This window comes from Xiphias gladius, chromosome 5, assembly GCF_016859285.1.
Source record: "Xiphias gladius isolate SHS-SW01 ecotype Sanya breed wild chromosome 5, ASM1685928v1, whole genome shotgun sequence".
In the NCBI taxonomy this organism is placed as follows: domain Eukaryota; kingdom Metazoa; phylum Chordata; class Actinopteri; order Istiophoriformes; family Xiphiidae; genus Xiphias; species Xiphias gladius.
In genome coordinates, this window is record NC_053404.1 from 20,758,425 (window position 1) to 20,782,460 (window position 24,036).

The 24,036-nt window shown below is 46.7% G+C and overlaps 1 protein-coding gene across 1 annotated transcript; it reads right to left on the reverse strand.

Annotated features, from left to right (window-relative positions):
* Positions 1-618: 618 nt before the first annotated feature.
* Positions 619-23,729, reverse strand: avl9 (AVL9 homolog (S. cerevisiase)). The gene is given in 17 exon segments (XM_040127416.1): positions 619-1,978; positions 2,809-2,897; positions 10,227-10,280; positions 10,860-10,977; positions 12,602-12,821; positions 12,961-13,095; positions 13,697-14,190; positions 15,087-15,156; positions 15,251-15,289; positions 15,389-15,429; positions 15,965-16,031; positions 16,129-16,218; positions 17,857-17,928; positions 18,513-18,552; positions 18,554-18,596; positions 20,274-20,394; positions 23,494-23,729. Coding segments are annotated over 17 exon segments (1,905 nt in total). The 5' UTR covers positions 23,578-23,729; the 3' UTR covers positions 619-1,850.
* Between the last annotated feature and the right edge of the window lie 307 nt (positions 23,730-24,036).

A 24,036-nucleotide genomic window follows, 5' to 3' on the forward strand; every position in this document is an offset into this window, starting at 1 on the left:
CAACGAACTGGTGGGGAAAAAAAAAAAAAAAAAGCTTTAAATGTTTTTCCCTTAGTAACAATGAGTTGATAAAATTAATTAAAACTTTTTTACTTTATTTATTTATTTATTTTACTTTTCTATTTATCTTTCACCAGGTCATTTTATTTTTCCCTCTTTCATTTTTCAATTTATTTACTTCAATTAAGACAACTGTGCCGCTAGCTATCTTAACAGAAAAAACTGGTGGTTAAATTCATTAAAGAACTATTTATTTTACTCTTATTTATCTTGCACGCGCTCATTTGAATTTTTACTCCTTCATTTTTTTATCTTTTGGGCCTTTTTTTGTTTGTTCTTTACAAGTTTAACAGTAGCTAACATATTTTAGCCTAACACGTTTTAGCTAACATGACATGGAAGTTCACAAACACCATGCCTCTATTTTTATGACATATTTTTTAAGTTAATGTGGAAGTAAATCTTGCACTTTATGGTGTCAATGTGTGATTTAATGTCCCCTTTTCTTTTAAGTAGCATCCCCTAGCTAACTTCCTTAGCGTTTTCTAGCTAGCTAAAAGGCTTCAACCACTATTACAAGAAAGACAAAGACCCCCCCCCTTTTTTTTTTTCTTTTAGAAACTGATTGGAAGTTAGAGAAAATCTTACACCTTATGTTTACCCTCCATGTTAATATTTAGCCAACAATGTTATTATTGATGTATTTTTGTTATATTTTTGACTTGTCTGATAACCTTTTACTCAATTTTATCAGTTTCGTGGGTCCAAAGACATCTTTACATTACTTGTTTTGTCCGATCCACAGTCCAAAACCCAAAAAATATTACGTTTATGACCATACAAAAATCGATAAAACTAGCCATGCTCACATTTAAGAGATTTTATAGAAAGTTTGGCGTTTTTCTTGATAAACGACTGAAACGTTAGATGAAACTAGTTGATAAATAAGGTTCTTTCTATTGACTAATCATTTATTTGACTCATCATTTTAGCCCTGGACTTTACTTTTTTATAGACTTTTATTGTCATCTCGGACTGAGCAACTGACGGACATTTTAGGGTTTTTTTTTCTGACAATGTTTTTAGACTAAACAAATCGTAAATATTAAAAAGATAAAAATTCAAGAAAATATTCGGTAATGAAAATAACTTTTAGTTGCAGCCTTACTTGAGTTGCCCAGCGTGTATTTTTACGCAACTATCCCTCAGACGGGAATTCAAGCTGTTACAGAGACGACCACGGGGTCATTACAGAGGCATCAGCAAACATGAGCCAGACCGAGTTTAAAATCTAAACCGTTAAAATCTTCAGTGGTGCCACAGCTCGTGCTCTTCTGTCAAATCCTGTGACACAGGTTTATGTTGTTTTACTTTGTCAGCAAAATAGTCAGCTATACAGACAAACCCTGGAAATACGCAGCAAAGAGTGAACGCCGCAAACCCAAAGACGGCATCCTTTGCGTTTCAAAGGAAAGCGTTGGGCGACACAAACTGCAGCTGTGAGAAAAAACAGGCGGCCAGACAAGATGCGGCCTGCTGAAATTTCTGGTTTTGATCAAAAGTGCTGGCAGTCTCTGCCTCACAGTGGATATGGACTGTACAGTTGGAATAACGGCAGTGCTGCCCTTTCCGTCCAGAGGTGGCATCGATGCTGGAAAAAGCCCAGAATCTCCAATCAGGGGCGTGGAGTGTCAGGTTTTACGGTTCGGACTTAGATTCTCCTGCTTACATCCTTCATAAAAACCAGCTCTCAGACCGCTGAGCCTCGGGCTTCACAGCAGCCCGAGGATCAGAGGACAAAGGGGGGACAGAGTCATTGGGATGGGGGGTTTTCGGGGGGGCACCGGTGATCACGGTTTGACCTCAGTGGCAGGCTCCGGACAGGCCGGGGGGGTTACAGCTACAGGCTGGGCCAGGGTGGAGAACCAGGAGGACATGGCCGACTTGGCGCTGGTCAACGCTCCGCCCACGGACTGACCTGAGAGTAGAGGGTGGGGATCAGAGAGAGGTCTGAGACATTGTCACTTAAATAATGAAAGCTGGAACAAAAGAAAGCTTCTACATTTGCTGTCCTCGACACCCACTTTCTGGTACCTCTGCCTTGCAGGAAGTTGACGCTTTGTACGTTTACAGTAAGTTTAAAATGAAAAACTGGCTGGATATCCATTGTCTGATGGAAGTTTCTTTCAAAACCCTAAAAACACCCATGGTCCACCCACACGGGGGATTCCACCCATCTTGGCCTAGACCTCAGCTTAGGAGCGCAGGGGCGCGGAAAGACTGTGCTTGGTTGGTTTTTAATCTCACCCTGCCGTTCGCTCTTGCTCCCACTTTTTGGGACGGAACAAATGAGACCTCGGTCACTGGCTGCGCTACGTCCACTCGTAGCCGTTACACGAGGGGGTTTGTATGATGTCAAATCTCCATCGGCTGACGATCAAACAGCAGCTGATGATGGAGGAGCTGTCGTAAGCTTAAACCGATCCAAGTTCAGACTCGGCTAAGTCTTGTCACTTTGAACTCTACGACCTTGTGAGAGGAATTTTCCACCTTTTTTTTGGAACTGAACTACGATTAGTTGGTGGCCCCAGCTGACACGATAGTTAGGAACCTGTGGTTTATTTGGTTTGAGTACACCGGACACCTGGAGGCGGCGGCGTACTCAAAGAGTCGAGAATGAAGACACTCAGCTGGAGTGTCGCTGAGCAGGGCTCTCGTGTCTTTCAGCTTCGTAACTGCATCATCTCACTGCCTGAGCGTGTCAATATCATCATCTTTTGACTTAGGAAGTGACTTCCGTGCTCTTACCCACTGCTTTCCCCGTCTGGACCACACTGCGACTGGTGGTGATCATGGCGTTTCCGATCTTCTTCCCCCGCTCGCTGTTCTGCACCGAGCTGCAGTGGACATGGGGAGAAAACGGAGAGAACAGGAAGGTTCAGAAAATCTCGCGCTTGCCTCACCTTTCTGTCTCTGGCGTGACACTGTGGGAATTCGCCCTCCTTTCACAGTAAACAAACGACACATGAGTTCTGTTGCTAAATGTTGCGCCGACTTCTCGGAGGGGATTATGTTACGGCTGAGCAGCAGTCACAGGTGGTGTATCTGATGATCGGAGGCGAGCGGCAAACCTTTCACCACGGATGGATGGCCAAACGCCGCCCCACCTGGCTCTATCTGAACAGCGGCCCCGGTGCGAGTCCAGCGCGCAACCTTTCGCGCGGATCCCCGCTGACCTGACATTCGGCAGGGATCTCGCTCCTGCATCGTCCGAGAAAAAACAAAAAACAAAAAAAAAGGCCACGTGGATACGTGTCGGCAGCTGCCGAGCACAGACGTCTGTCACTCCGACACCCTCTAATGAGCCAATTATTTCATCTGAAAATAAACTGTCACTGTGAACTGTAGCTCAGTGCAGCTGCCTTTAGTAACCTGGTACCTCTGAGGATCGTGAGGAAGAGCTGTCGCCCTGTGCTTGGAGTGTTTTTATGGGGGGTTAAATGAGGGAAAAAAGCCTCCGTATACGTATACATGCACACACAGACGCAGAAATCTGCAAATATTTGGCATCTTAAAATTCTCTATTATCAAAATCGTTGCCGATAATTTTTCTATGGATCGACTGATCCGTTTATTGACCAACTGCTTCCGCTCCGTGTTAGACGTTATTCCATCTCGCTCTTCCGAGCATCAGCTTTTACGGTTGACCGTGCTTCATAAACTCGTGTCGAAAATCAAAAACGTTGCACAAGTGATGGATGATAGACTATTAGATATTATCAGTCTTAATAATATTGTATTTAATATTAAATATTTCTTTAAGAAAGAACAAAAAAATACAAGTAAAAAAAAAAAAAAAACATTACTACCTTAATATATGACACAAATAAGAGATTTAAGAGCAAAAACTAAATAAACTGAAAATACTGTGGGAGAGGAAAAGGTACAGTAAAAATATACATATAAGCAAACTGGTAAAAGATGTGTATTCACATTATATTCAAGATTCAAATGAACGACTGTCACAATCCTCTGCACCGTACATGAAGACAAAGCATCTATCTGAAGCAGCAATGGCGACACAGAAGTTGGTCCTTAGTGGTTTTGCTTTTGCAACGAAAGGAGAGAAAATCGATCCAAACATGAGGTGAGAACTGCAGATTTCAACTCGTCAGAGTTGATGACGACGATGTCTCCTCCCTAATTCTTCTAGGACAGAACAAATACAAGCAACTGGAGTTTGGAGTTTGGAGTTTATCTAAGAAGAGACCAGCAGGACGTGAAGTCTGTATGTGAACCCTGAAGCCGGAGAGAAAGTGAGAGCTGTGTGTGTGTGTGTGTGTGTGTGTGTGTGTGCGCTGCCGGAACGGCCCTCATTCCTCGGACACACACGGTGTTTATCTGACTACAGCGTCAACGTGACACCGCTCTGTGCAGAGGGAGCCCGGCGGAGCGTGAACTGGCACCGCCACTCGCCGCCTCTGTGGGCCGTGAGACGGCCAACCCTCCAGCGCCGACGCTCAGGGGACGCCGAGTGGATCCACCAAACAAGCTGTTGTTGCTAGGCACTTGTTGCTAGGATCAATGATCCGGCTCCACGGCTGCATGTCCACCAGGAATCCGTCCTCGCCGTGCCAACTTCCTTTTTTCCTTCATTTTCAAAGTAAGAGACCTCCTGTTGTGCATAAACCAAACGGGGATCTGCTCATAAAAACGTTGCTCCATGGAAAAAAAAAACCTGAAAGTTCCTTTAAACCCACAGAACTTAAAAGTAAAAAAAAACCCTGTGATTTTATTTATTGGTTTTATTTGTTGTTTTTTCAAAATAATTTCTATTTACTTTTTCATCTTGAAGTCTGTCATTTCTATCAAGTAGTTTGAATTTTATTTTTCTAATCATCTGCCTTTATGCAATTTCTACATATGCGCAATGTGTAAAGTCAGTGTTGGAAACCTGCTGTCACTCCCAAACGGACTTTTTTTCAATTCACAGACTAACTCTGGCAAACAGTCTGCAGGTTCAGTGCATTTACACCAGTGATTTATGTTTATGTGATTTATAACTTTATATTTTGAAGTCTGTTCTGTTGAAAAACCTGTACAATGCGGATTTTCTACATTTCTAGTCATTCAATTCTTTAAAACTATTTTTTTTAAATTAAATCCTTAATCTTAGCTCTCGTTACAATGCAAAGCGTAACGCATCTTATTTGTTTTATTGTTTAAAAAAATGCCATATGGGCTTTTAACTTCCACTGTAGATGTCAAAGCTAAAATATGAGCAAATACGTCTGAAGTACAGAGAGATTTGTATGAAATATTACAGAAAACATCTAGAACCACGGTTTGAATGGACTGTTAAGTGTGACATGCTGTAGCAGGGAAATAACTTGGATGCTGCTGAAAGGAACTTTGGGCGGAATAATGGAAACACTGTGGTAAAACGATCATATTTAAACTTTTTCCTAGTACCACCCAGCCTCAGGCTGGGTTCCAACAATCTCATGGTCACAGAAAGCAGCATTTCCACTGAGCTCCGTGCACCGCTATCTCAGAGAGGAGCCCGGCGGACACACTGACTCTCCATCTCGCTGGCTGACCCAAATAAACAGGCCCTTATGTGGCGTGGCGCGGCGTTCGCCGGCGACAAAGAAAGACACTCTCACAGCGCGCGTCTGCCTGCAGCCGTGCAGCTCGTCACATGACGCCGCTTTTTCTGAGAACATCTCTGCCACCGGCCGCTCTTTGTCCAACACTGACGGCAAGGAAGCGTGAAAAAGGGTCGGCTGCGTTAGCCCCCGGTGCTTCCATAGTACACATGCAACACAGGACATCGGCGAGGAAGTCGAGCGCAGGGCCTGTGTTTTTTTTAAATAAGAAAAACAAGAATAAAAAGGAGTACAGGGAGCGTAAATTGAGTTTTCATCCTCATTTGAGGTGACGAGCTGAGCGGAGGGGATGGACTCAGCTTTCCTCTTTTACTTTTCTCAACCAGCATCCTGACAAGTGGGATACATCAGAGCAGACCCCCCCCCCCCCGTCCCGTCTCGAGCCGCAGAACAGCCCCTTGTTTACTGATGCAGGAAAAACAGAGAGAGGTCTCTGCCGTCCCCCGGCTGATGGGAGGCAACGAGGCATCAGGAAAATGTCTGACGGCCGACGGAGACTCAACGAGAAGGTTCGCTTAGTTGCGTTGAACTTCTTTGCTAGAATGAAATCCGCCGGGACCGATCTAGTATATGCTTCTTTTCCTGTTGGCTGGAGTTCGGCTGCCTCACCTGACGCAATGGATGGATTACTGAGCGAGCCTAACGGGCGCGGGCCCGGGGGCCCACGGGGGGGGGGGGGCCTGGACTTCGCCTGCAAAATGTCACTGAAAGAGACGCACGCAGCTGCAAGGAGACACAAAATGACCTCGAAAGAGACACAAAATGGCCACAAAGGGAGAGGAAAGAACTACCCAGAGGCATAGAAAGACTTGACCACCGTGACCACAAGGAGACACTGAACAACTACAGACAGATGCAAAACGACAGATGCAAAGAGACAAAGCGACAGCAGCGTGTTGGACGCCGCCGCCAACCTGTCGAGCTGCAGTTTACATCCATGTCGGTCCAGACTCATATTACAAATGCAGGAATTTGATAAAAAGGTATTAGATGTAGTTGCAAAACCTTATGACGTCACAGTGAAGTTGACCTCCGACCTTTTGGATATAAAATGTCATCACTCAATCATTTTAGACGTTTGGGTGATATTTTGTCATAATTAGCGTATGACCTCTCGAGTTGCGGCCAGAAACGTCTTCTGCCAGGTCACGTGACCCCTTTGACCTCTGGCCACCAAATTTCTCATGAGTTCATCGTTGAGCCCAAGTGGACGTCTGTGCCACGTCTGAAGAAAATTCCCCCCGCGTCCGTGAGAACGGGGCGAACGGACGCACAAGATGGGCCCCCCGAAAACATGACGCCTCCGGCCGCGGCTGCCGCCGGTGCGGCGGCATAAAAGTCCACCCCAGCGCTTCCTTATCGTTCACACGGCATTCTGGGATTTAATAGCTGCCCTTAAGTTTCTCTTCCTGCCGAAGATTTCGACGCCCCTCTGAGACCGGCCGAAGGCTGCGAGGCCCGAAGCTTCTGGCAGTCAATAAACACTCGTCCCCGCCGCTCAAGGTCGCGGTGAAGACCGAGCCGTTTATCTGCAGCCGTGCCCTCACGCCTCCGTTTAGAGAACACGTGTACGAGCCCTCACACACACACACACACACACACACACACACACACACACACACACACACACACACACACACACACACACACACACGCACTGACACAAACACTTCTTCAGACCAGCTGAATCCCCTCCTGCTTTGGAGTCCTGCTCTGACAAAAAGCTGAGGCAGGAAATGAGACGCCTTTAATCCTGAGAAGCTCCGATTGGCTGAGTGCCAAACTTCCTGCCTGAACCTCCCCCCATCGACCCCCCCATCGACCCCCCCCCCCCCCATACCACTTGTATCCAGAGTTTAATAGTGCGGCGAGGGGAGCTGAGAGCCAGCGGCGCTCCTCTAACCCCCCAACCCCACCTCGTCCATGAAGACAACATGGAGGAGCCAGCTCTGACCCGGTCACCGCTTTTCACGTCTTCGATCACCTGAGATCTGACGAGAATAAGGTTGACATTAGGCCCGGAACCCCAGAGCCCCAGAGCCCACAGGCCCATGTTTAAGGTGGTGCGTAGAAAAGTGATTCATTTTTGAATCAGGGCCACAACCAGCGATTAATTTCACTGTCAAATAGCCCTGTGATTATTTTCTCCATCTTTTTTGGACTAATTGTCGAAGAGGCAGCAAATTTTGACGTCGGAGAAAGTGGAACCAGCTAATTTTTGGCACACAAACTGATTTGTTCCCTGACAATCGAGCAACTGATTAATTGTCTCATCTTAAAGCCCTCAGTTATAGAAGGGCCCTGAGCCAAATCTAAGAAATTTAAGTTCTAAATTCAATTTCATCTTTAATATCTTGTTTGTTTGTTTTTTACATGTACTTTTACATGCATTAAAATGAGATCACAAACTAGATGGGACTTTGACTGATATGTTACATCTGTCTAGTCAGTTGTTACATATCAGTCAGTCGGTTACATTTATTATGACAAACTACTACATTACTAGAAATGTCTGTCACATCATTGGACTGTAAGTTAATATTGTAAACTTCAACAGTTCTTTAAAGGGGGTATTTCACACTGAAATTAAAATGTCAGCGCTTGCATCTTTGCTTATGTCAGTATAAGCGGAGAAGTGGTTTGTTATAATAATGTACATGAAAAACACGACGCAGTTGTTATGATATTCTAAGCCAATAGGAATCGTTTATAATCTTACTCTCATGCTTTTACGTTGTTACTTTTCTATTTTGTTTTATTTCTCTGTATTCAGCTTCTCCCTGAAATCGCTGTCGTGTTTTATAGCACCGTCTTTTCTTTTAGCTCTGACTCTCAAAGACGCTGTAGAGATAAAGTGTATTCACACACACTTTTGATTCATATCCCCCTTGTTGATTTTCATCTCAACTGACTGACTTTGTTTTTTTGTCATTGTTCATTCTATCACAGGATTTCAGTATTTATTCCATTCCTGATTGAAAAGTTGAGCTGCTAAGCTAAGCTAAGCTAAGCTAAACCAAACCCAGTTTAAGGTTCCTCCGGAGCTTGTATGTTTGTGTTTGTTTACTGAGGCATTACGGCAAAGTTCACGGCGCCCGTGTCACCGAACCCCTGAAGGTAAAGTAAGAGCTCCGAGTATCACAGCCAAGCAGATCTGCCCCGTGTTCTCACCGTAAAGCTAAGTTAGGGACGGAAACACACTCGACTCTCTCTCCGTGTGTGTGTGTGTGTGTGTGTGTGTGCGCCTCAGGGGAATTAATCCAACGCGCAACGCTAGGAGCGGAGCTCCAGCTGTGGACGGAGTCGCCTTTCATCCACACTTCCCGGAACGAAACCGGAGCCGAGGCTGAAGAAGTCTCCCTCTCTGATTTTGAGAATGAAACTCGCTCGTAATTACCGACTTCGGCTGATGTGAGACCCTCGCTGCTACCTTAAACCCCCTCACCCCTCGAAGAATTGCCATGATACACCACTGAGGAACATGACAAATGACATATTATCATGAATTAAAGCAGGGGTCTCAAGCTCTTGCCCCATAACAGGCACCTTACATATACAGAACTCACTGTTGAATCCAGCCGCCAAATATTAAATTGATTAATTTACTCAATTTCAGATCCCCCCAGTCTCTCTTTAGAGTGCTCCTTTCATTTTCAATTGAGCATGGAGCCTAGTTATTGTCAAGAGGAGGACAAAACATAACTTGTGCAGAACATAATGTTCAATAATGTTATTCAAATTCTGACGTATGTTTAATGGCTGCAAAAAGATATCAGAGCGTTGTCACGAGATGAATCCAGGGTACATCCACAAAAATCAAAAGAGAGAACCGCATTAAAAATCAGGCGTCTCAGATTCAGACAGACCGAGGCTGCTCGCTGCCATGTCCGTCAAAATAAAAGCACTTTTCTTTCCTATATGGGACGTGATGCGAGCCGGACTTTTAAAAGGAGAGCCTCCGTGTTAGTTACCACTTGTTACCCTGTAGTACTTGTCCTGAATTAAGGTGAAATTTATTGTTGACCCCCCCCCTTGAGTTGGAGGCCCCTTGTTTAGGTTATTTAAGGTTTTATGGTGATTTTTTACAGGAGCAGGACACAGAAGTACTTAAAGCGAGAGCCGTTTACTCTTTTCCTGCCGAACCTGTCCAATGTCACTTCCCGAGGCTGTCACGTTTACCGGCGTGTCATCTTGTCACCACAAGAGGGCAGCAGCAGGCATGTTTTGGTGGGGCACTGTATCAACTAGAAAAACATTAAAAATAAAAAAAAATAAACCAATGAACTCTGAAAGTATTTTTAAAAAAAAGGGGTCAGGGCTCTGCTGCTGACTCTGCTCTACACCAGTGTCCCACTCGTCTCGTTACGAACGTTTTACACCTTGTTCTGTGACGCACGGGGTCTTGAGGTTGCAGCGTTTCATGCCGCTGAGGTGCAGTCAAAGGGGCCGATTTCCACCTCAGCGAACGGCAAAGGGATCGCGCGTTTGTCCCCGTAAACAGCGGGGGATGGAAGAACGAGGGCGACTGAAGCGGGAGAAAAATCAGGTAATACTCACTGAGAGAGCCGCAGTTTCACATCGGCAACGCTGTACTGGCCCTGGAACGGGTGCCTGCAACACACAATGCTTCCATGTAAATTATGGAAGATTTTCAGCTTGAGAAATACACACTTGAATGTTTGTTTGTTTGTTTTTTTAAAGTCTGGTTTCCCAGCAAAGTCACTGGGCTCAAAAGTGGGAGGATTATCTTTACTTCAGTAAATATCACAAATTTTGCATAATAAGTGCGTTTGAACTGAAGAGCATCTTTCCCTGCTGTTCCCGAGCACACTTATGTACTTTCAAAGGTCAAATTTCGTTTTTCTATACTCAGTATGAGCCGTAAAGGAACTCGGTGAAGTCATGCAGTGGCATCCGAAACTGTAAAGCACCAAGCGCCTGGTACTAAATGACTGGTCAGATTCACAATCTTATTATTGTTTGAGTAAAGTTAAATCAACATCTAGCCATTTTTTTTTTTTTTTTTACTACAACTACAACCACACTACAGCTACGTTTTAAGGTATGTTTCCAAAAAAATAAAAATAAAACAACCCAAAAATACTAAAAGCAAGTTTCTACTCAATGTAACAGTCTGCCTGGCAGGGAAAACAGCAAGAGCCCGGTGACCCTGGGGATCTGTCAGCCTACCCTGGGGTGATGGCGGTCATGGCGGGGTGCTTGTTGCTGCACCACACCCGGTGGTTGTGGGTGATCTTCCACGCTGAGACGAAAGGAGCGCCGTAATCAGCCAGCAGCCTCTCATTATCTGGACGGCGACAGCGCAGGAAACGAAGAGAGAGGCAAAAGGAGACAGGGAGGACCCATTAGCGGCACAACCGGATTTGCTGTCATTCCCCCCGCGAAGTCATTATGCGGGATTATCAGTGTGTGCGCACAGGATGCAACGATCACAGCTCCCATCATAATTAGCGATGCCCCCGAACGCCACGTGCACGTTACAGCAGAGAATACAAGCAGTATTAATACAGAATCAACTCAAGTCAACACGAATGAAGAAACGAGTAAGCTGCACATTTTGGAGAACAAATTCAAAGCCCTCTCAAGCTTTAAAATAAACAAAACCACCTTTTATCATTAGTTTTATCCACTTATTGCATCGATAATATGAGCATTACTTTGGGTGTGTGGCATCGCTCCCGTAACGATCTGGAAAAAAAAAAAAAAAAAAATCTGAGCGCGCCTGACAAAGATGGTCCCCTGAGGTCGCAAAACCCCCAGCAGAGCTTGAGAAATATTCAAAATTCACGTACAATCGAGTGCTAAATTGACCGTTATTATCATATTGCACTGCAGTTGCAATCATTTTCATTTTTATTTTTTTATTTTTTTCTTAAATGGTGGTGCGTGTTGTTCAAATAAAAATCAGAGCGGAATATACAGTATGAAAAAAAACATAGACGCTATGTAAAAGGTTGCTCAGCAAGAGACTGTCACTGTCGGAGGTTCCCCGAACGCACCGCCGGAGGGCGTTTTCCTAAAAACAGCCTCTGCTCTCAGCTGCTACAAAAATAACGTGTCAAGATACAACAGTGGAGGCGAGGAGACGCTCACTGTACGTTCGAGTATTTTTAATTCAGTTAATGTTTGGGAAATCAGCTGGCAGCGGGAAGACGATAGGACATCGATCGTACGTACGTTTTGGAAAATGCAGTCCAAGTAGCTGAAGTAAAAGAAAAAAATTCATTCATTCATTAAAAGGTCATGATTTATCTACAGGCTGCTTTTTCCTGATAAGTTCTTGAAAGTTTCCTGGAAAGAACCATGTAGTTTGGTATTAAACCAACAGAGCCAAAGTTCTGAGACTGTTAGTTGTGTTTCCAGATGAATTTCCATGAAAGAAACTGCGCCACCTAAATCCAAGACCAACGTGTATGACTCGCTGATTGATGGTCGGAAACTTTAGCCTCCATTCATGCTGACTCGGCAGCTCGCCCGCTCCTCTCTGGACAAAAAGTCTCAAGGTTGTGCTAGCTTAGCATCTGGAGCCAACTGGAAGTGCACCAACTGATAGCAAATGACAGGGTTCTTTCAAGGAAACGGAGATTATTTGGAGATAAACTGGAATTTACAGACTTGTAACATAAAGCGTTACCAAACATTTATATGTACTGTGTATGTTTGGTCGTCTAAATGACACGAAGCTAAGCCAGTCTGGATTAAGAGCGAACATCTTTATGGGGCAAAAGCAAATGAGAAAACTGTACTTAAAATGGTTTAATTCTTAAATTTAGATCAAGTTTTTTTAAAGATTTATTGCATTGAGAAGTAGGTAAAATAACCACTTAATATGGACATGAGCAAAGTAAGAAAAGGGAGGGAAAAAGACAACGAATGAAACAGGGAAAGAGTGAGTAGGCGAGGGACCCTACCCTGCTGTAACGCAGAGGACAGTAACGAGTGGAGGTAGAGGGTGAACTGGGCTCGGATCCACTCGTCTCCGCCCTCCCAGCCCGTCCCGTCCAGGAAGACGTCGTCGCGGTTCTCCGTCACGTGTTTGACGAGGTAGTCGGCGAAACGCAGGTCTGCCGTCGTCAAGCTCAGGATCTTCCGGAGCTCGGGGTCCTGGATCTGGACACGAGCTTCTTCCACCTACGACGCCAAAAAACACACAGTATTTACCCGCAGGAACCTTTAAGGAAGGTTGAACTTAAAGCTACAACAACAAACTGTTTTTTTTTTCACTTTTAAATTAAAAGTTAATAAAAGAGTTCGTACACGAAGGGCTTACCTCAACAATAGCGTCACTTAGGTGCCTCTGCTGGCGGAACAGGATGTTGGTCGCCCCGGCAACGAAGCCTCGCACCGTCACGTCTGACAGGAGGTGATGCTGCTGCAGGGCCATGTAGGGCAGGCACAGGTAACCCTGGCGACAACAGAAGGCAAAGAGGTCAGGTGCTGGAGTCACACAAGCTGTGTGAGTGTTAAACCCGAAGCCAAAACACACACACACACACACACACACGCAGGTTATCTGATGAGTGTGTGGTTGAGCTGAGATGTTTTGGCTGTGAGTCTGATTTTACTGGTTATTTAATCGGTCATTTCTGAACAGGTGTCTCCGAAACTCTATGAGATCCATGAAATGGAAACACTAACTTTTATTTATCAAAAAACAAATAATATTTTTCTGTGAATAAGGAAAATGTCGGAATCCACACGGAATAAATTTGAGTCCCTGGGCCCTTCCAAGGGTTTCGGTTTCACTCGGTTGGAGACAGGAGGGTGTCCTCGATAAAGATGAACTGAAAATGAAGATTCATGTTGGGTTGAATTTCATTTTATCTTTTATGATCGTCGAGTAAGCTGTTGCTCTGTTTTTAATGCGTTGGTATCTCTCTTTAAAAGCCGTACTCATTTAGGAACAACCAGTCCTTTAGTTCACCTCAAAAATTGAAGATCGCCAAATTTATAAGTGCGCGATTTTTCGCTGGGCAGCGGCAAAATGTTGCTCAAGCTGCAGTTACCTTAGTGAAGATGGCGAGGGGCAGGCCGTACTGATCCTCCTCCAGACCGGACACCAGGCCCTGGGTGACCCCTCCCTGGCCGGTGACCGCCTGCGGCTGCACGGTGATGGGCGTCCCTGGTTTGGAGTCGAAGGCGCCTGGCAGCTCCGACCCCGTCTCCTGCCCCTCAGTCGCCTCTTTAGGACCACCTTCTTCTAACACGCTGGGGTCCAGAGTCTCCCAGTCGCTCTCCGAGGACTCCGGAGAGGTACGAGACGGGGGTTTGAGGAGGTGGCTGTCCCCGTCAGTGCTGTTCCCAGAGGACGCAGACTCTGCAGCAGGCGGGGCGGTCTCCTCCCCCTCCAGCTCCAGCAGGGTGGTGCTGGCGATGTCGGTGACGGACACGGAGACGAACTCCTCCGCTCCCGAGATGCTCTCCACCAGGCTCAGGTCCTCTGACACGCTGCTCTTGGGTCTGTAGTGGGACGAGTCCACCAGGCCGTGCTCGATCATACCTGCACAGATCAGATAAACTAAAATGTCAGCATTGTTATATATTAGATTATTATAATACTATTTTTTGTGTTTGTCCTTTTTCAGGGATTCTACAGTCTCTAAGTTTGCTGATTTTTCCAGACCTCAGAGTAACTAGAATCTTGTGATCCGACCTCTCACCTTGCTGCGTCGATGTACAGGTGCACTCCAGGACACACTTACTTCACTGCTGTGTGTGTTCAGAGGGGAAATCTGACGAGAGCGTTTCAACCAGAGAGGACAGGCCAAAAAATATATATATATAGCTCTCCAGGCTGGTATTAAGTTACTCTTTAAACCTGTGATAACGGGTTTTTTGTTGATTGTTGTGAAGACAACACTGACAACACTGATGTATTATCACCTGTACAGTGTTTATATGATGAACTTGTTGGCAATTTAGCAGTTAGAATCAACATTATTATTCATCTGGAGTTGTGTCTGCGTCCACCTGATCAATCTAGGTCCAGTACTCCCTCTTCTTTTAGCTCTGTTTTTCGTCTCCGCCAGCTCCTGAGGGGAAACATCTGGCTCTTTAGCTGCTAAATGCTCCGGCGTGTTTCGGCAGCTGGTCCCTGACGGTGTCTGCCTGCTGTTTTGCTGCTGAGCAGGTAGTGGACGGAGGCCTTTTACAGCTGTTTCTCTGAAAACAGCCGCCTCCCGCTGCTGCTGTGGCTGAAAACGACGCCGTGAGAGCGGTGAGAGCGGCTGTGGTCCGGACAGACAGACAATGAGCTGCAAACTCACTATAAAAGCTCCGTAAAGCCGAGGCGTGCTGCAGATTCAGCCGATTGCCCTTGGCATCACTACCAGAGGCCTCATTTTACGCGCAAGAGGAGGGAAGCTGTGTGAAACGTTTTTCCTTTTATTTACTGACCTGGAAACAGTGATAAAACCGTCATGAGAGCTCCCACTAGTCTGTTTACAGGAGACACATAGAACAGGACCTGCGAAACATAAGCCAAAAAAAACACATTCACAGAGTCAAATTTCAAGAACACTGAATGACTCAAAAAGTGGACAAGATGTATTTATTCGTACCTTCTTCTCCAGCAGAATAAGCTTGAACAGGATGAGAACCTGTGACGGTAAAAAAAAAAGAAGTTTACTGATTACCGATGCTGTAAAAAACATACAACACAAAACACCATTATCCTCGTCAAACCTGGTAGCTTCTACCTTGTGTCGAAAGTGCAGTATTAAGTCTCTTGGTGATAACCCTGAGGAGAGAAAAAAAAGGGCAGCGCATCAGCGGATGTGGAATCAACCCTCGGAGAAAAAAAAAATGAAAATGCATGAACACCTTTGTGCCGTCAACAGCAATCGCACGCTCGAAGGCCTGACGAGACACAACGGCGACAAATATGGTGTGTGTGAAGAATTTTGATGCAAAAACAGAGCGAAACCTTGGGTTCTCGGCTCGTTTTTGACTGGGAAAACTGCACAATTAACGGGCCATTTTCACTGTTTTACAGACAACAGAGATTTGCAGTGAAGAACGGAGAGTACATATTTATGTAGTGTGTGAAATTGTACTTATAAAAAGCTACAGATGATTCAAATGTTCAGTACAAAAATGACAACTTTCTGGATTTTTCCTCAGGATTTACTGAACTAAATTCCATGAAACAGGGCAAAATAAAAGTTAATAGTTTGTGTTACAACTAGGGGACGTGCAGGGCAGGTTGTGGTGTGTAACCATAAATGTTTAAGTGCAGTCCTACGGACACATTCAAATGAGAGCGCTTGACCCACCTAAATAGACCTGTGACCCCTCCAGGGCCGAACCCTTCAGAGAGCCGTTCATGTGGTCGTAGAGTTCCTGCAGGGTCGGAGGAGGAGGAGGAGGCAGGGGGTGAGCGGAGGTGATGGCGGAGAAGTGAAACATTAACAAAAACACACACAAACACAGGTCTCACCTGTAGAATAGAGATCTGCGAGAAGTCTTTCTCCTCGAAGTAGGCGTGCGTGATGAGCTGTAGCTTTGCTTGAAGCAGACCGTAGAGAGGCTGGGGTTGAAAGACAAGAAGCCGTCAGCAGCAGCACCGTGATGTGTGAGTCATTTACAGTAGGAGCCACCCCAAAAAAAAACAAAACAAACAAAACCAAAAAACCTCAAGCAGGATCATTTTTCTCATCACGGGAGAAACAAGACTCAATCGTGACTTAGGACTTTTCTCCCCGAGCAGCTTCTTTATCCTCGCTTTACCTGGAAATGGCCACACAGGACGAGATCTCTCATTTCCACCACTGTGCTCCTTTAACTTCTCAGAGGAAAAGTGTGGGAGCGGAGGTTTGCTGACCCCAAGTAGCCCCAGTAGTCTCTCCCTCTTTTTATTTATTTGTTTTTTAACTGGGTGTTTGCTACGAGTCTAAACCTTAAGTCTAAGTACACCACGTTGTTGTGCATCACAGAAGAGTCCCGCCTACCACCCCGTTACGCAACACCCCGCCCTCCTGAAATCGGTGCTACCCAGAAATAGCAGCCATGTGGCCGGCAGTCGAGGAACCTTCTAAGAGGATCGACGGAACGGCCGGACAGGTCGGCGCAGTCTGCATCCCCCCCGAGTCAACCCACCGCACCGCGCGCAACAATGACCCATTACGCAGCCAGACTGGCTTTTTGACCGAGACGCCACCGGACGTCGAGAACAGCTCAGTCGCCCCCCCCCCGGATTGATTTTCAGAGTCTGCACACTGGCACGTCCCAGTGTCGCTCTGGCCCGAGTTTAGACGGAAAGCGTGGTAAATAATAAATGCGCAGAGCATCATTTACAGGTACCAACATCGAGATAAAGAGTTGGGCGGTAAAATCGTGGATCTGGACGCTTAAATGCTTGAAAGACCCTTCCGGACTGAAGCAGGGAAGCGCCGTGCCGACACGTCTCTGAAAACTTTCCGAGAGGGGGAATCCGTCCAAAACGCCTGCTTGGTGCAGGTGGGCGCGCAGCCGGCCAGTCGCGGCAAAAAGTGGGTGTGGATGTCGGATCGTCGGCCTTGGGGAAGCTGCGGAAATGGTCGGACGCGTCCGGTGTCGGAGAGGTGCGGGAGGGCGGGGGTTCCCCGAAGCTTTCCGTTCCCATAAGCAGCGCAGGGGGAGCATCAAGTGTCTAAACACCTGAGCCGACCTGGGACGACCCGATCCATGTCAAATAAGCTTTTCCATTCTCAGTCATCTGGGCATTCAACCGGCTCATACGAGGGCGAACAGTGTCACTAAGCCTGAGCTGCTTGGTAACAGGCCAATAAAAGGGGAAATTAAACCAAAATGTGACTCCAGCGACCGGTTGAGTCGACTTTTCGAACCGCTCGCCCTCTTCATTGGCATCATTTAGGAGCCTGGCGTGTGTAATAAAGAGCCCGGAGGAGGAAATAGGACCGGATGGCCGGGAGCTTAATGAGACGTCAACACGAGGAGCTGTTATGATGTTTACACCATTAACACACGGAGAAGAGACGGGTACTGTGGGGCCTCACTGGATTCTTTTCTGAACATCGGAGGAGGAGATGCCACCACCCCACCCCACCCCACATTTCAGGGACCTGACCCCTGGTTTCATCGGTGCCAGCTCGCAAAGCTGCCGAGACTTGAAATGCAGGCTCATTCTAGGAGGAGATAAAAGGGCGTCGCCCTCCCACTGGCTCACCACTCGGCTGAGGACGCAGACACTCTTCTGGACCGTCTCCCTGGTGACGTCAGCCTGCCGGACCTTTAGGGCCTGAAGAGAGGGATTCAAAAACAAAAATATATGTTTATATATATATATATTTTTTTTTTTTAATACACATGAGACCACGAGGCAAACACGCTACGTGGCCAAAAGTATGCGGACAGCTGCGCTTCCAAAAATCAGCTCTAACCATACATACTGCAAATTTCTCTTTTATTCTGAAAGGTAGAGGATGTGTTCCTTTCCCCTCCCCGGGCTTAACCCCCCCCCTGTGTTGGTCGTCGCGGTGGTCCACTCCTTCATACCTGTTCACTCACTATTTTTTAACACGGGGAGGTTTGTCAAACATCAAATCCACAAAAAAATGCCCCCCGTGTGTGCAACTCTATGTGCAATGCCCGTGGTTATTAGATTAATGCTGAATCCAGGTGCTGTCTGCTGGTCTGACTTTCTACTATGAATGAAATTCTTCTGATCTTGAAATGATCTGGTATCTATGTGCTGTACACACACACACACACACATCATAAGACTTTTTTTTTTTTTTAACCGAGCCAGAGGAATAATAAAAAAAAAAAAACCAAGGCTTCCTGGCTCTAGAAGAATTAAAGGGGAAAGGTATCTGGACTGACCTTGGCTTCTATTTGGCGATAGCAGGAGACTCCATACACACCTCACGTCCCCGCTGAGCGGCGGCAGGTGGAAATACACCGTGTCTGCAAAACAAGGAGACCCGTCAGGGCGACGCGCGGGGTCACCAGTCCGAATCTGCGACAATACAATACGGGAAAACTGGCCGAGGGATGCCACTGGTCACGGGGGGGGGTTCAAAACTGTGGCCAGACTGGACGAAACACGTGACCCGCAGGCCAGAGACTTACCAGCTACCCGTCCTTGGCTTTTTTGGGGGGGGCGACTACTGGCGACTACTTGCCTTTGCCTCAGTCCGCCTAATGTGGGCTGAGAGCGACGTCGTGCTGTGTTAACCGCGGGGCTGATTTCAAGGCCGATCCATTTTGGTTTCTCACTTTTGAGAGACTTGAACCAGCGGACCTTTTTTTGCAATTTTTTTTTTTTCCTCGAGAAAGTGACTCACGTGATCACCCAGCGATCAAACTGGCTGCCGATTCATTCTCTGGCGATCGACTAATCGATTCAGCGACTAACGGCCGCAGCCCTGGAGTGAACGTGGACGTGCTTTAATCAACCGATGCCTCCGGTGGTGGCAGACCACAGCAGTATGGGATAACACGTGTTTCTAAAACGCTAATCCGTAATGATGTCAGTCATGCAAGTGGTCAGATGGTGTTAGTTTGTGATGCATCTGTGCAGAGAAAAAAAATGTTTAAATTGTAAATTTTCCAACAAAACACAAATAAAACCTCCAAAAATGTGACTTTTTGACTATATTGCTCAGTCAGTGCGACGGGAAAAACAAACAAAAAGAAAAAAACACAGCAGTGAGTAGTGCCCATGAGCCGGAAATGAGAAAACTCCCCCGTCATGTGTCATCAGTGCATTAGCAGTTGGCGCTGATGGTCGTCGTTTCAGATCTAGACGTGAACTTTGCCCTAGTTCCGGCCGCTCGCCGTCGCGGGACAGTGCGAACGGCAGCGGTGAACCACGGGACTGTCGGATGACAGCAGCCACAACAGGTGGGACCCCCCCACGCCCGGCCCCGCTCTGTCTTTACAGCCTGGACACTGCTTCCGATTTCTAACGGCGACGCCTGCTTTTATGACACTTTACTTGAACGAGCTTTACAGCGACCGACACATGGAGAGCTTGTTGGACTCCGCTTGCCCTGGGTTTGGCCTCCCAGGCTGCCTGACTAATTTATTGGCGGAGGTTGTCGGGAGTCCAGATCGACTGAGATCTCCTGAGGAGACCAACATGAAAAAAGCTGTTTTTGTGCCGAAAACCGCACGAAAACACAAGAGTAACGAAAATGCTCCTGATCCGACCAGGCAATTGGCAAAAGAAAAAAAAGTCCAGGAGCCCAAGGTGAAGTCTTGAAACAACAGTCCATGATATTCAGTTCACTATCAAACAACACAGAGAAGACCAGAAAATACTCAAGAGTTGAGGAGACGGAACCAAATGAATCTTTGCCGGTTTCGCCTCGTAAATGGATTAAAATGAGTAAAAATTTAATCATCTGATTGATTCATCACTGCAGGACTTGATGCAAATACGGCATTGTCGATCAAAAAGAATCACGCGTCTATTAATATCTCTAGGCTTATAGGCAGGGTCAGCGAAATTTCCGCGGCATTTCCGTTTGGGCTGCACTGGCGTTACCCCCGGATGGCAAAAGCGGCAGCTCCCGTCACAGTTCTGTTGCACGACCGATGAGCTGAAACACGACACACGAGCTGCAGATTCAGACGCACCTTCCTGGTAGTTGTGCGCCCCGTCCGGCAGAGCCAGGAAAGGGAGGTACTTCCACTCCTCGGGCAGCAGGCTACTGTCGTGGCCCTCGTCCGGCATCAGCGGGGGGTAGGAGAACTCCACCTGCGGGTCCGGGAGAGAAAGCGTGGTTAGGTTCGCCGTGACGCGGCGCTGGAGCACGTGAAACTTTTCTCGCCTGCGACCTGCGCTCGAGCGTCTCATTTCACTTCCGCGTTTCGGTTTCTTAAATTGGCGGTCGTTTCTCCTTTAATTCCGCTCCGATTTCCTCCCGGGGGCCTGAGCAACGCATGAGCGAGTCTGCTGGTCTTATGTCAGGTGTGTGCTGACACAGACTTTGACAGAGGGGGGGAGGAGGAGGGGTCCACGCATCGCAAACTCAGCGCCTCAGGTTCTGCTTCTTCCTTTTTTTTTTTAAATGGTAAATTTGAGAAAAATTCTCTCTTCTTTGATTCTATAAATGTTATTTTGTCGGATCTTGCAGCAGATAATGCAAATCTTCACGGTCTTTTTTTAATCATGTAGCCTCGATAATCAGCTGATAAGCTTTTTTTTGTACTTTGCATCTTTAATATTTGAGTAATATTTGGAATAATGACACGTTTTAGTCTTCGAGTTACTTATATTTACAGATGATTTTTCCTGAGGGATCGAGCGCTCTTCAAAGGTCAGGAGGACACATCGAAGCCTCATGTTCTTGTGCTCTAATTCTCTGACTTTTTCCCCCCGTGAGGGTTGTTCGCACGAGTGCTCGCCAAACTCTCTTCACTGCACACACTTGCCGCGTGCGATGACCACCGCGTGCTCCCGGGGAGCTGCGAGTTGGCGGCAGCGACAGATCGGCCGCACCATCGACGCCCCCCTCAAGCTGCCGCGTGGGGGCCTCAAGATTCATTCCACGAGCAGGTCAAGCAATAGGATTTCGCGGGTGCCGCTGACACAAATCGGCGAACCAAACGAAAAACACATTTAGCAGAGTCGTATCGGGGGACGCAGGAATATTAGAAAAACGTCGACAGAACATCTGTCAGTGACGTGTCATCGGAGCAGCGCTGCGCTTTAGACCAGGGGATCATTTGCTGCAGCTTTATTTCAATCATAGGCAGTGGAGACCTGAAAAGAAAAAAAAAATGTGACCCGGATTAACAGATAGACTAAGTCATTTGGTCCATGGTAGCATGCTGCTAGCCCGCTGGCAGGTTCTCTTTATTATCTCTATGATTAACCTGGAACCTGCTGGGCCTGAACGGCACACACACACCCAGCAACAGTGATTCACTCGAGCTGCCACTCCTCACCCCGGAGCAGTGAGGTGAACAAACAAACAAAAAACTCCTCCGTGTCCCCTTCAATAAAGCCTCCTGGCGAGGGAAGCAGACGGGCGGCGGGTCACGGAGAGACAGAGAGAGAGGGGAGATGGGAGGCCAGGAACACCGTCCTCCGATACCCGGCACCAGATCCCTGAGCCCCATCGGATGACCTCCGTTAACGGAGGCAACGGGCTCGTTCCCTGAAACAAAGACCCTGCGCTCTCTCTAGAAATCGCCTCTTTTATCTCACGACTCGAACAGCGGCAGCTTCCCGGGCCACTGAGTCGAGTTGAAAGAAGGCCTCGGAGACACAGTCCCCTCATCTTCTGGCAGCAGAGACACACGGGGAGCGGCGGCGGCAAGGCCCGGCGTTTGTCTTGTTACTGCTGCCAGCTCGGCCCTCACTAATTAGCAGGCGTTAAACGCTGCTTCTGTCGCGCAGGAGGCGAGAGGCCGGACGTGAGTGGTGCGAGTTAATGTTAGTCATGGAAGAACAAGTTCACAGCAAAACCGCCACGTGGGCTTTTCCGTGCGGGAGACTCTCTGTTCAAGTTGGTCAAAACAGAAGCCAGAGCTCTGTTTCGATCATCGATCAATCGTTTGAGTCGGGTTTTCAAGCACAGGGGCCAAAACACTCCCTGGTTCCGGCCTGTCAAGTGTGTGTGAGTTTTGGACCGATGCCATTTGGATACAGGTCCTTTAGCCGTGGGAAATTTTAAGGGGCACTTTTGCCACTTTATAGACAAAACACTTAATCGATTAATCGAGAAAATGATCGCCAAAAATCTTAAATTGCAGCACTAATTTATTATTAAGTTATTTTTAAGGGAAAATGCTTAACCTTTTGGACTTTTGGTCAAAATTTTTGACACTATTGTTGAAAAAAACCAAAAAACTAAATCGATTATCAAAATGTTGGCAGATACGAGATACGATGAAAAAGCAGCAAATTCTCACGTTTGAGAAAAACTGGAACCATCAAATGCTGAACAATGACCCCGAAACAATTCATCGGTTATCAGACTAGTTGCCGAATCGTAAAACTGCGCGTACGCAACATCAGACCGGGACCACATACACACACACACACACACACACACACACACACTAATTAAAACAATGACAAATATTATTAAAAATATCAACGAGTAGAGCTCTGACATCCCTCCAGTCAACGAGCGTCTCTACATTTAAATTGCAGAGGTGGGGCCGTTCTTCGCAGAGGAATGAAGAGCTGCAACGATTAGTCGATTAATCGATTAGTTTGTACGAGAGAAAAATCAATCTGCGACTATTCTGATAATTGATTAATCACTTTAGTTTTTTGTTTTACGCAAAAATGCCACACACACACACACACACACACACAAAATGTTGCTAGTTAAAGCTTCTCAAATGTGAAGACCTGCTGCTTTTTCTTTGGCATTTATGATGGTAAACCGAACAGTTATGGGTGTTAATCGATTAATCGATAATTAAAATAGTCGTTAGCCGCAGCCCTGATAATATTTAGAAATATTACTTGAAAAATATCCACGAGTGATGTTTGATTTAAACATAACAACAACAAAAAAAAAACCTCTGCCTCTGCAGCTGAACTGGAAAGATGTCCAAGTCGGCAGCAGAGCCCATGTTACATAACGCAGGGAGCAGAGCAAACAGCAAACAGCAGATTTAACTCCAATCGCACGTCGGGCAGGGGGCAATTATTAACAACCCCCCCCCCCCCCAAAAAAAAAACCCCAGTATGAGGACTGTGATTACAAAATAAAGACCCGCGGCAACGCCGGAGCGTAATCACCCAGCTGCCTGGGAGTCGCAGGGTACGGAAATAGAGTGGGACCGTGGCTGTATGCGCGGCTAGCCGCGCTAGCATGGAGCCGGGTTCGCGTACCTGACAGCCCTTTTTATGGTGAAATCCGACCACCACGATGTGCAGCACCGGCCCTTTACCGTCCTCCCTGCCGTGAGACTCCATGCCCGCCGGCCCCCCTTGATGTCGCTTTGAGGTTCTGGACTCCCGGGGGAGCGGAGGGGGGGGGGGGCGTCAGCTGTAGAAACGGTAAACACACACGGAAGATTTTTTTTTTTTTTTTAAACTCCGGAATCGGTAAACAGAGCGGAGCCCAACTCCGCCGCAGGAGCGATGACTCTCTGTTCCGCTTCGTCCCGCGAAGAGCCACGGGGCGGACGGAGGCAGACGGTTCACTGCGGCGCACTTCCGTTTTAGTAGAATTAGTGGTCGTGGCTTAGCAGCAGTATATACAGCTGCTCGGAGAGCTGTCGGGTGTATTTAAACTAATTGTTACGATGAACACAGCAGGAAAAAAAAAAAAAAAAAGTTATGTACCGGATTCAAATACAAGGGTTTTATACGTATTTTTTTGAATTTGTTTAAACATACAAACAAACGGATTATATTGGAGATACATTACAT